Source organism: Plasmodium coatneyi, chromosome 11 (genome assembly GCF_001680005.1).
Source record: "Plasmodium coatneyi strain Hackeri chromosome 11, complete sequence".
In the NCBI taxonomy this organism is placed as follows: Eukaryota; Apicomplexa; class Aconoidasida; order Haemosporida; family Plasmodiidae; genus Plasmodium; species Plasmodium coatneyi.
The window spans coordinates 1,074,037-1,087,622 of NC_033566.1; the positions used below are offsets into that span (position 1 = coordinate 1,074,037).

The following is a 13,586-nucleotide window of genomic DNA, read 5'->3' on the forward strand; positions in this document are numbered from 1 at the left end:
CTACATGAGCATTTTTTCATTCGCACATTCTACGTTTGTCCCGCCTGTGCACGGGGGAAGACATCCCCCCTTTGATATGCGGATCCCCCGTGCACCTCATTTGTTTTACCAATTATCCGACCCTTGTTTAGTGTTATTAATTTCGCGTTTGTGTTATGATTTTTAATTTTGTTTGTCTATTTAATACTACTACACATTTGTGCGTGCCGGTAGAGGTTGCGCACGAATTGACGGAAAAACGGAACAGCACACCCGCGTGTGTTTATATGTGATGCAAATACGCAAACATCCAAATCGTCATACTTACATACGTGCAAAAGTGCACATAAAAAATTTTACCAAAATGGATATGACACCCAGCTATGGAGGACTCTGCGGGACGCTTATAATGCGCGACACGACTTGGCCAAATTTGTGCAACAAATTCAACACATACTACACACTGGTGTGCATATATGCAAATTTAAAAATTTCCATTTCTGGAAAAATAAAAAAAATTCAGCACAGGATAGTGGCTGTATACACACTGGATTTGTCCTGGTAACGCACTTTTTCCACTTCCCCCTATCAGATGTTCCTACGAACCGTTGCCTTTTGCGTTGGGGATTCACTCACGGTTACCTCCATGTAGTTAACACTGCGTGCCTTTAAAATGGGCAAACCTATTTCCTCTATTACTTTGTTTAAAATATGCAGCCCTATCTCTTCTGTGGAGGAATGCTTGATAGGAATTTGCACACAGTCCCGTTTGGGGAAAGAATATTCGGAGCTATCTTCACATGTAATTTTAAAATTGTCCTTAACTTCTTGGATGTTTAGAACATCACTATACATTGGAAGAATGAAATGATGATCCAGCTGTTTGCAAACTTTTTTAACTTTTTCTTTCAAAATGGAAAAGTCGATTACATATCCATCGTCTTGTATATTTCCCCTTAGTTTTAAGGACACATTATAATTATGGCCATGCAAAGTTTCCCTAAATCCTTTGAAGGCAATAAAGTGTGCGCAGTTGAACGAAAACAGAGGAGACTCCACTAGCAGTTCTGCTACCTGGTCACTGGGCTTAGCTGGATCGGGGTTCATGATGAGGATACTTCATTCGTCCATGTGTTTTTCTGTTAAGTTTGTGAGGAGGAGGAACCGTTGCTGGTTAGCAGGCCTGATTAACAGGGGGGATTAACTAGCGTGGATTGGTAAGGGTGATTTCCTTTGACAAGGACCATAAATTGGTTAACCGCCGCCACAAGTGAAGAATGTAGAAACGACGTTGATAACTTGTTGCGTTCGCGTAAACAATTCATCGTTACGGCAATTATTCCTTCAGCAGGAACTCATTTTATGCATACATAAAAAAATATACCATGTTTACTTGGAAATGTTCCCTTTAACCGGAATGCCGCTTTACATTTGCCAAACAACTTTGCTCAAGAAAACGAAACATGCTTGTGGTCTCATTTCCTTCCAGCATAATTAATAAAAATAAAAGTGAGAACTTAAAAAAATGTGTTAAAATAACACGGTGAATTATGTCAGTTAATTAGAGAAAAAGATTGGCAAAATGTTGTGCATTATTTTAACCCCGTTTGGAGTTGTTCCAAAATGATGTAATGCAAACGAATACAAATTAGCATAAATGGGGAAGAACAAATGGGAGATTTAGCATATGGCGAGAAAAAATTGCGCAATGCGTCTGTATATATGCCCTTTAACTGTGGGAATGAGAAAAGAATTCACATTTATACAACATTGCGGTGTGTATGTACCTGCGCACTCCAGTCTGACGCCCCACAACGTTGTGCTTAGCTAAACCTGTGGATGTGCGAGTATTCACATAGGAGCAAAAAATAACATAAAAATGAAACAGCGCCGAATAAAGGCAAATAACAAATTGGAAGGGGGAGGAAAAAAAATCCACTCCGCATCACTAAACAACGGTAAAATGACAAACGAACTGAATTGCACACTACGCGGTGTACAAAATTTAATTGCAAAAATATTACACGTAAAAATTACACTTAAAAAAAGGAATAAAATGAAATTCGTACACATGAGAATCAAATTCTCGACAAACGCAGTGCAATGGTTCCTCCTTAAATAGCCCTGTTCTGGAGCACTTTGTACTTTTTGGATGATTTTAAGGCAGGGTCGCGGAGCAGCTGGACGCCATGCAGGTAATACTGCTTATCTTTTATGGTGAGGATAAATACGGTTTTGTTTTTTAGCAGTATTAGGACCTTATTCTTGGGGGTTACAATTTTGAATGCCTAAGGGGTGAAACGCGCATATGTGTATGGTCTGCATAAATCTACACATATGCATAAGGGGAGGTGGCATAACCCTTTGTTTTACTGCGCTCATGCCTGCGGAGGCATAACCACTCAGGGAAACAATGTAAGTAAAGGATGATGACAAGAATTCATCGAGGGGTAATCCCCCCTCCTCTTCTCCTTAACACATTACTGTTACGCTCATTTCGCGTCATTACATTTTGCGTTTCCAGGATGATTATCCCTTTGATCCCAATATATGACGCACAACGAGATTTGTGTATTTCAATTTCCGCTCCGTTCAATTCCATGTCATTAATTGTGTCTTGGGGCAATTCTTGTGTGTTTGTCAAACCGAGTAATTCGTCCACGTAAATATTCCACATGTGGTTTAGCTTCCTTGCATGATCATACGTCGTTGTATTCTCCGTTGTAACTTTATAATTTGTGTACTCATTCGATGAGAGGCCCACTTTATGTTGCTTCTGTTTAGAGCTTCTGTTTGAATTCGAATTGTCTGTATATGTATTTTTTAAGCTGTTCGTGATGAATATTTTACTGGACGGATTAACGTAGTTCCTCTGAAGGGGGAGGTGGGATGAAAGGTGTGATGAGATGGTGTAAATATGGAGGGAGTATGGGCATATTGTCACACGGGCATACGTGGATGCCTTCCATCGCGTTTATCATCTTTTACCATATCCATTTCGCCATTGTCCACGTACAAGGCTCTTCCCGGTTTCCTGTGTAAAAACGGATGACCTTGATCTGTTGATCTATTACTGGCATGGTTTCTTTTGCTGTTACTCAGTTGGGTGTTGCTAGCATTGCGCTTAATATTGAGTTGCAATATATCCTGGTTTGCATTTGAATTTGTGTTCAAATGGGGAAGGTTCTGAGATTTATTACGAGTCGATGCGGACGGCACATTTTTATTCGCCTTCTCATTTTGCTGAGTTAACTTCTTGGAATGGTTATTATTTGACTCATTTCCACTTACCCGATTTGCATTCTTATTCAACAAAATATAATTAGCATTACTATTGTCCTTCGTCTTCCTTCTTTTGGAATTTCCTCTTGATGTGTCTTCTTCCATGGTTCATTCAGCTAGCTATTATTCGCTTTTTAATGGAACTTGGAAGCGTTAACCTGTTAAGCGTACGTTATGGATTTACTTTCCCTTTACACGAAATGTCTCAATGTAGGGGGAAAATTCAGTTATCATATTTTTTCTCCCTATGTTGTGTTCCACTGTTGTGTAAAGTAACCTGTGTGGAACTGTGAAAAACACGCTTATGTTTCTTCTTTTTTGCTCTCCCTTTTCATGTCCTTTTTTTTTTGGTAACATCAGAGAGAGGCGTCACCAAAATGAGTCGTTAAAAAATGGAAGGTTGCAGAAATGGGAATTACACTAATATATTTTTTTTCATTTCTCCGCTTAGCAATATAAAGGCATATGCGAAAATCCTTAAATGCGGTTCAACAAAATGAGTAATCACCAAGTGGCGCGGTTAACATAACCTCGAAGCAGTTATTAATAAAAATGCAGGTGATGCGTAAAAAGAGTGGGGAGTATTTTAAAGCTGTAAGTGGTGTCTTACGTGCAACAACTCAACGAGTGAGGGAAATTTACACACAAAATAATTTTTTGACGACACTCACACGTCGGTAGTGGTCATATAAACCAGCGTCGATGTAAATGCATATGCTCGTAGATATGCACACATGGAGACATACAATGTAATACCCATAGGGGAAGGGCATAAGGTATAGATGCGTTATCAAACTTAGTTACTCATTTTGAGAAGTCCCTACGCAGATATGCCACAGGTGTCATACGGTATTACCCATACACGGTTGCGAAAAAAATGGGTTACACTTGTTCCCACATTTTATGGCTCAATCGGGGGCAAGATGAGCACATTGGTATGTGCCCTTTTTACATTCAGCAACAGTGACCCATCCTTTTCATTGTAATGCCAGCAAAGCAAATGTACTGTTATATAACACATGCGTGGGAGTCAACAGGATTGTCAACAAACAGTTACGCGTCACATACCGGTGTTAAGCATGTGCCTACAAAGATACATACAGTGAGTCATGTATCGTCCCTGTGTGTTCCTTTTGCATTTTAAAATGTACACGCTGACTTTTTTTTTTTTATTCCAAAAGGGCAGAGGAAAATTATGTTTTTACATGCCTGAGTTGTATACCATAGGGCATACAAAACAAAAATTAAAATTGTGAAAAGTTGCGAACAGTTATGCAGCAGAATAAACACAATTGGAAAATTAAAAACAACGGACGGTAAAAACAAAAAAAAAAAAAAAAAATTGCGACGAGGAAGAAGGGACTACTTGGAAATTTTCCCTTAAGTGTAACAATCACAATCCAATTGTCGTTTATGCCGTCCTTCCGATGTTCTTAGAGTAACATGAGCGCGCATTGGAAAGGCTCTTCCTTTGGGGGTAGGGCCAAAGGAAATCCATTAAATGTAATTTCCTAACCGGAGGTGATGAAAAATAGGCCAACTGTTAAGTTTACATGTGGTGAACGTATATGTATACATATGAACAATTCATTCCTGAAGTCGCTTTTTTTTGTGCCAGCTTAAGTTACCCTTACGCGGGGTGACATGTGGCTCATGTAAGAGCGGCATATATATGGCGTATTCGAAGGCCAGCATAATTTATTTGACTTTTACTTATTTCCGGTTCACTTCCTGTGCCCCCCTTATTGCAAATCACTTTTTGTTCATTTTGTGATGAAAAAAATATGTCCCTCCGGAAATTTACGCATCACGCGCGCGGGGGAAACTTATTTTAGCTCATTGGCAAATGCGGTATGTACATATTATATACGTTGTACTTGAAGTACGCCCATGGGACTCTGCGCGGAGGTTAGTATAATAAGCATATAAAAAGCTGTACATGCGCTACATGGATATGTATATAAATCTCTGAATTTTCAGATTAAAAAATTTTCCCATTTACCCATTTCATATTTTAAATTTAATTGTTTGTACAATTCACCATTTTGTAATTTTTTTTCATTGAAATTTTTATGCTTCATGCAGTTTAAAGCGGAAAAAAAAAAAAAAAAAAAAAAGGATGTTGAGAGGGGGGGATATACCCACTAATAATATGCCTGCTTGCTTAGGTAAGCGCATGTAGCCTGCATACCCCCACAATATGAGTATATACCCCCTTGCACATGTGAAGGGGTTATGCGTGTAGAATATAACCGTAACAGTCAAGCGCGGTATGCGCACGTATGCAAATAAAGCACATGTGTATGTTGCAAACCTTTAACGGGTTAAAAAAAAGAAAAAGCATCCCCCGTGAAGAATAATGAATAAGCAACAAAGCAATGGAAACATGATCAAAATGGATTCAGGACAATTGAACGTTATCGATATAGATCAAAATATTTTCCTCAGCAAAAACTCTTTCCCAGTAAACGAATTTTACAGCCAAAATGATAATAAGACGGGCACAAATGCAAACATAAAAGATGTAAGCACATATAAAGAGATGTACGAAGAAAGTATTAACAACCCAGAGTTATTCTGGGGAAACATAGCAAAGAGTAGTGTAAGGTGGTCTAAATTATTCACCAAAGTATACAGTGGAAATTTTAAAAAAGGGAACATTAACTGGTTTGTTAATGGCAAAATTAATGCATGTGATAATTGTGTAGATAGATGGGTGGAAAAACATCCAAACAAGACTGCAATAATATGGGAAAAAGATACACCAAATGATTTTAAAAAAATAAGTTATCAAAAATTGTTAGAAAGGACATGCAAAATTGCTAATTTGTTAAAAATGCATGGAGTGAAGAAGCAAGATGTGGTCACCATTTATTTACCCATGATCCCAGAAATTGTGTATACCATGCTAGCATGTGCTAGAATAGGTGCAATTCACAACGTCGTCTTTGCTGGGTATTCAGCGGGCAGTTTGTGTGACCGCATATTGGACTCCAAATCTAGTATATTAATTACAAGCGATTTTGGCATGAGGGGAGGAAAGTTAACTAAGCTCAAGCAAATTGCGGATGCGGCTATGGGAATGTGTGGTGACGCCATCAAAGTCTGTATCGTTTTTAAAAACAAAACGAAGATAAGTGACGCGAATAGAGCATACCTGGAAAGCACATCGCAAAGTAAGTTATACCACTCTACCAGCGTCGATTTGAAAGGTGCTGATAATTTTTTGGCACAGGGTACAACCCACGTGATAAATAGCAAGCAAAATGGAATCAACAAAAATGAGCACGAACAGATGAACAACAACCATTGTGACAGTGCCTCCCTTTATGCGTGCCCACGGGGGGAGGGTGATTGCACCAATCACGGTAATCACAATAATTACGATAGTCGCAATAATTATGATAATCATGATAACCATGGTGGCCACCCCCTCTGTAACGGGATGGAGACCGGCAACCACTGCAATGCCCCCCTTGGGGAGAGCACCAATAGCGATGGCACTAAAGCCAAAGGGATACACACCCTCCATAAAAAAATCTGCAAAAATAGCAGCCTAACGAAGAACCCCACTTCTGATAAAACAGACAATAGTAACCAAATTGCCAATGGGCACAACAAATGCAATCGCGAGGGAGAGCAGCCCACTAACAACATGGGAGACGGGAGCAGCCACTCCTTGGGGAAGAAGTCATGTGATTATATCAACTCCGTGACGGGTAAATCCTTCGTGGAAGCATCAAAGGAGAGTATAACATTTGATTCGAAAAGTTACCGCAGTAGTGATTACCAGAAGAGCAATTTTGACGAGAATATATGCACGTTAAAAGAAGGTCGAGATGTTGACGGTTCCGCGTTAATAAAAAACATGAGAGCCTATTGTCCAATAGAATATGTAGACAGTGAAGACTTCCTATGTTTATTGTACACCTCCGGTTCGACTGGGAAACCCAAAGGTGTAGCGCATACAACAGCAGGGTATTTGCTATATGCCTACGCAACCTGTAAGTATATATTTGATGTAAAATCAGATGATATTTTTGGATGCGTTGCAGACATTGGGTGGGTAACTGGCCATACGTATGTTTTATATGGTCCCCTACTGAACGGAATAACCACCATCTTGTTTTCTTCCATTCCGACGTACCCAGATTGTGGTAGATATTGGAGTTTAATAGAAACGCATAAAGTCACACAGTTCTACACCGCACCTACAGCACTTAGAGCGTTAATGAAACATGGGGATTCATACGTTGAAAAATATGACCTGTCGTCATGTCGAATTTTAGGGAGTGTAGGTGAACCAATAAACCCAGAAACATGGAGATGGTATTACAACATTGTTGGGAAAAAAAAATGTGTAATTGTGGATACCTATTGGCAAACAGAAACGGGAGGAATTGTCATTGCTCCGATACCCAATTTATTTAAAATGAAACCTGGGTGTGCTACTCTTCCATTTTTTGGTGTCCAATTAGAAATTCTAGATTCTAAAACGTTGGAACCTTTGAATGGTCCTAATGTTTGTGGATTATTATGTATCAAGAGTCCATGGCCAGGCATGCTCAGAACTGTGTATGGGAATCATAGCAGGTTAGTAAAAACATATTTTTCTTCCTGTCCCAATTATTATTTTACGGGAGATGGTGCGTACAGAGACGAAGATGGATACTACTGGATTTCCGGTAGAATTGATGATACTTTAAATGTGTCTGGTCATCGTTTAGGAGCTGCAGAAATTGAGCATGCCTTGGTGCAACACTCATGCATTGCGGAGGCAGCCGTTGTTTCGTTCCGTCATGTCGTGAAGGGGGAAGGTATTCTCTGCTTCGTTGTTAAAAAGGTGTGTGTGTCTAAAAAATGGGGAGAGCTGGAGGGGTTACAAGCGAGAGAAACACCTAACCAATGCGTTGATCGCAATGGAAATACAAAAAATCCGAATAACCATTTACCATCGACTTCCAAGGTGGCAGAAGTCGACACCATGCATGTGACCTTAACAGATGAAAAAATTATAGAAGAATTAAAATTAAACGTTAGACGAGCCATAGGTCCCATCGCCACCCCGGATCTCATTTGTATAGTGCCTGATTTGCCTAAAACAAGAAGTGGAAAAATCATTAGGAGAATACTAAGATGTATAGCAAACGAGATAAACGATTTTGGCGATATTACCACCGTTGCGAATTATGAAGTTATCGACATTATTGTTAACAAGTTTAGGGAGTCCAAGTTGAAGTTCTTGTCAGGGACGTAACATACGGTTCATATCGCCTGGAGTATTTTGCGTATGATTTTTTTTTTTTTTTTTTTTTTTTCTCATCTGGGGAAAGAGCTCTTATCACGTTATCCTCTGTATGTACATATATACGCGGTACATTCGGAGCAGCTCAAAAAGGTTGTAACCTGTACGCAGGCTGCTGTGACACGTATTCGAGGGCGTATTTACAAGGTTGAGTAAAGACCCCGCGGATACTTCTACGTGGTATTGTATAGCACAGTACAGTACCATTGTTTAATTTGTTTGCTCTCACCCGATGAGCGGTGCGTTCCTATGCATGTATGGATGTGTGTACATCTCAAACCATGCACAACCTCCGCGAGCAGTGTTCCCGCACGGGAGCCTACCAATTTGTCTCTACGCTGAGAGATATTGTAACATCGCCAAGGAGGCAGCAAAACAGATGGGTTATAATCATACTGTTACTTTTTCGCAACGATTTTACCCTCTCCTTTTTAAGTGCTGCATGCATGATCTGATTATCTTTTTTTTGAACAAATTTCACATTTGTCGATTTTATAAAGACTAAAAAGTGTGAGTAGATTGATTCTACGTCTTTTTTATTTTTCCTTGGGAAATTTCATATGAATTATAATAGTACCATTTTGTGTGAAATGCTCTGTCCCAGTTAAGCGGCCTTTTAAAAAAATGGACTAGGCATCGTCATATTTATGTGTGCAAACTGGAGTTAAGAAAGCCAACGGACATTTCTACGGTGATTATATACACGGTGAATATGTCACTTCCCACAAAGTGGGGTTACCACTGACATGAATTGAATGCACACATGCATAACATTTCTTCCATCATACAGTAAAAATATATAGGGAAACATACCTATCTTCTTATAACATACTTATTTTCACTACTTACATTTCTGTAGGAGCAAGACCCTTTACATTGGTTACCGTCAATAACAGCATACAGTAAACTCAACAAACCCGGGAATCTTTGTGAGCATGATAATGGTAATTTTCCTGAAGATATAGGGAACTTCTCGAATACATATACTAATTTCACAGGTTATGATGACATGCTGAAGAACGTCTGGTGTTACGCACCTAAAATGAAAAAGCAGCAATCACTACCCACTAATGATACCCCCTGTTATTTCTTTTATCATTGGTTGGGGGACATATTATATGAGGGTGTCGCTATAAAGCAACAGTTCGAGAGCGCCCTAAGTTTTATTTGTCAATTAATACAAGATGCGTATAAGGAAAAACAATGTACACTTTTTTGCCCTGACAACATCCCTTGGGACACTTTCAATGCAATGAAAATCATATATGAATTGCTCTATAACTATGACATCATATATAGTCGTACACGGAATTATAGAGCCGAATGTAATGAAAAATATAGCACTTACCTCAAGGAAATTAAGGCAGCATATGAAGCTGTGTGTGCACATTGTACGAAAAACAATAGTGATTATTATTGTACCTCATTTTGGACAGAACAAAATAAGAAAGACTTTCTGGCGAAACTGCTAAAATTACAATGTGACTCAGACACTAAACTACAAATAGAAAAAGAAGCAAATGACGCACATTCCAAAAAAATATCAAAACTAACAGCAGAGAACCAGCGTGAAGCAAACGAAACTGTTCGTTCCACTACCACCACGTCTTCCATCTCTTCCATCATTGGCACTTTAGCAAGCATAGGTGCCCCGTTCTTATTATATAAAGTAAGTAATAATAGTACCAAATAAAAAAAAAAGGACTAAATTAATAACAGTATAACTAATATACACTCCTCAAACCTTCCATCTCCTAACAACCTTCCTTCCATCTAACAACCTTCCTTCCAACTACCATCACCCTAACAACCCACCTACCACCCCATCACCTAACAACCCATCTACCACCTAACAACCCACCAACCAACAACTCTAACAACCTTCCTTTCCACCTACCACCACCCTAACAACCTTCCTTTCCATCTACCACCACCCTAACAACCTTCCTTTCCACCAACCACCACCCTAACAACCTTCCTTTCCACCAAGCACCACCCTAACAACCTTCCTTTCCACCAAGCACCACCCTAACAACCTTCCTTTCCACCAACCACCACCCCTAACAACCCACCTACCACGACCATAACACAACCTTCCTTCCTTTCCTTCCTCCTTAGACCATCCTTTCCTTCCCTGCTTCCTCCTTAGAGACCTTTCCTTTTTCCTCCTTAGACCCTCCTTCCCTTCCTTCCTCCTTCCATAGACTCCCTTTCCTCCCTAAACCCCTTCATTCCTTATACCCCCCTTTCTCCTCAGAATATCCTACATGGATCACTTTCCTTTAACTTAAACCTAAACCCTAAACCCTGAACCCAAAGCCCTGAACCATAAAAAATAAACCCTGATCCCTAAACTCTGAGACCTAAACCCTTAGCCATAAAATCCTAAACCCTGAACGCTAAACTAGAATATATATAAATTAAAGGGAATAAATTTTTCCCTGAAAACGTTGATTTATGTTAAAGGACGAAAAGAGGGCGCATTAATACGTGGAAAGTATTGTGTATACTGAAAAAAAGAGAGGAAGGATCTCTAGTAACATAATACATATTCTTGGTATAGGGGACTTAGTTATGTAATGTATTTATCATAGAGGAAGAAAAAGGTTAGTACACGAATATGTAAAGTATAATGTGTATTAAAAAGAGAGAGTGATGTAGTTCAAATAGTACATAATGTATATTTTTGTGTATGAAGGAATAATTCGTAGTGTACCTATGAGAAGAAAGAGGAAGAATTGGAAAATGAAGAATAAAGGGAGTTATTATTAGCGACTATAGTTGGAAGAGGGTGTACTATAAAATACTACTACGAGCACACATAGGTGCTTCCTTTTTTCTAGATATAATTAATTTAACTTTTGGTACATTATATATTGTTCATATATTCCCTGTGTATATGCCTTCCTTATCACATATTCATATAAGTGTGCACATTTAGCAGGAATAGGTACTCCTTACATATATGAACTGCACTATATATATATGTTAACAATATTTTAATAACAAGTCCTTCTTTTAATAATAACATAATTGATCATAAATTCATATAATACACATATTAACATTCTTATTAAAAGTGGAAATCATATTATTATATATATATATATATATATATATATATAACATATATATGTGTATGTGTATGTGTATATATAGTGTATATTATCGTATTCCTTTGAAAGAAAGTTAAAAGGATTACACATGTTTATTAAGAAAGGAAGGAGGGAAGAGTAGTGAAAAAATTTTGATATATATATACATACCTTCCAAATGGTGAGCCCCACTTGGAATATATAAAGTGAAAAATTGTTAACATATTTATTTATATTCCCTTCATGAATAAATAAGGGAGGAGACCTTAATAGAAATTTTGTTCTATGTACAAAGGAATGTATACATAAACAATGAGTCCAGGGGTAAGAAACAACACTGAAGGGCTTGCTGTTCACCCCTTCCTTCCTTTCTTCCTTCCTTCTCCCAACATGGACACTTATATATATGATGTATATATAATAATTTGTGCATAGTGTAGTAAATAATAATATGGAAGGAATGTACACATATAGAAAACACCCATTTTTTACACATGTTCCATTCTCTTTGTCAATTATACTTTTAGCAGGGTCAAGCTCCATTTAAAATACCTTCAAAAGAAATATACAATGAATTCGATAGGGGAATAAAAGGTTGTAAATCTGGGACAGCACTGCAGAAACGTAATAAACTGCAGCAGGAGGTGGAAAAATCATCATGGTCATACCCGGTGGTTCAACATTTAACCAGTAAAATTGCACAGAATTACTGTTATGCATGTAACGGGGGATGGAAGTCGGATGATCCTTTGTCCGATGATGACCGATGTTATTTTTTTTACTACTGGTTAGGAGATAAATTAGGAGGCTCTATCTCAATGTTTATGGGGAATGTTTATAACGCGCTGAGGGGTTCCATGTCCGGATGTAAGTGCGATAATTTATATCCTAAAATTATCAAAAACAGATTCGACCAGGCTAAAGCGTTGTTCGACTATTATTATGACTATAGAAGAATGGAAAGCAGCGACAGCGATGAGCTTGCTACATATTGCATCAGTCCAGAATACAAGAAGCCCTTGCAAAACGCCCAAGAAATATATAGAACATTAAGTGAAAATTGCCCAAGAACTGCCAATGATACATATTGTGACAAATTTAAAGAGGAAAAAGAGAAGGAAAGGGGGAGGGGGGAATTTAAGGAACCGAAAGAACTGAAGTGCACTGCACCCCACAAACCAGCAAGACCAACATCATCATTCCAGGCAATAATTGAAGATACCTTGGGTAGTGAGATTGAACTGAGTGCATCTTCAGGATTTGTAGCAGGTAAGTATGTATAGAGTGAAGAAACTATATCATAAATAAAGTAACTGCATCAGAGGGGAGCGCTACATTAAGTGAAGTTACTGCCTTTACTCCCCACCCTTCTCTTAAATGAAATTACTCCTTAACTCCCGCACCCCTCAAGCAGTTACTTTTTACACCCCCTCTCCCTCCTTGAACCTTATTTATTATTCAGGCCAGGGACCTGGTCAAGGACCAGGTCCAGGACCAGGTCCAGGACAACAACCTCCTCCTCCACCACCACAACAACAGCAGAGTGGGCAGCACGGGGCGCAGCTCCAGCAGCAGCAGCTGCAACAGCAACAACAACAACAACAACACCAACAGCAGCAACCTCAACCTCCACAATTACCAGCATCAGGGGGGGAAACTGACATCCCCATCATTCCTTCCGCTGTTGGTGGTGCAGCAGCAATAGGATTACCAGCACTTGCTTTCTATCTATATAAAGTAAGTACACTTATCAGAAGAAATATGTATAATAACACCTATTAATATTTGCTGTCTATGTAAAAAAAGAGTGCATATAATAAATGTAAAAAAAAAAAAAAAATGGAATGTGTAAAAAAAAATGAATGTTTAAAATGTGAGCAGTAATTGTACATATATATATATATATATATATTCTGTACACATAT

General features: G+C 38.6%; 3 protein-coding genes across 3 annotated transcripts; 1 reads left to right on the forward strand and 2 right to left on the reverse strand.

Moving 5' to 3' along the window:
* Positions 1–567: 567 nt before the first annotated feature.
* PCOAH_00034040 (Uncharacterized protein) lies at positions 568–1,086 on the reverse strand (the record flags this gene model as incomplete). Its single annotated transcript, XM_020060198.1, has 1 exon — positions 568–1,086. One exon carries the CDS (start codon positions 1,084–1,086, stop codon positions 568–570), a length of 519 nt encoding a protein of 172 aa, XP_019915695.1.
* A 1,007-nt stretch (positions 1,087–2,093) lies between these two features.
* PCOAH_00034050 (Uncharacterized protein) lies at positions 2,094–3,366 on the reverse strand (the record flags this gene model as incomplete). The annotated part of the gene is made up of 3 exons (XM_020060199.1): positions 2,094–2,267; positions 2,489–2,851; positions 2,968–3,366. The coding sequence occupies 3 exons, from the start codon at positions 3,364–3,366 to the stop codon at positions 2,094–2,096; spliced, it is 936 nt and encodes a 311-aa protein (XP_019915551.1).
* A 2,254-nt stretch (positions 3,367–5,620) lies between these two features.
* On the forward strand, positions 5,621–8,518 carry PCOAH_00034060 (Acetyl-CoA synthetase; the record flags this gene model as incomplete). Its single annotated transcript, XM_020060200.1, has 1 exon — positions 5,621–8,518. The coding sequence occupies one exon, from the start codon at positions 5,621–5,623 to the stop codon at positions 8,516–8,518; it is 2,898 nt and encodes a 965-aa protein (XP_019916026.1).
* Positions 8,519–13,586: the final 5,068 nt, after the last annotated feature.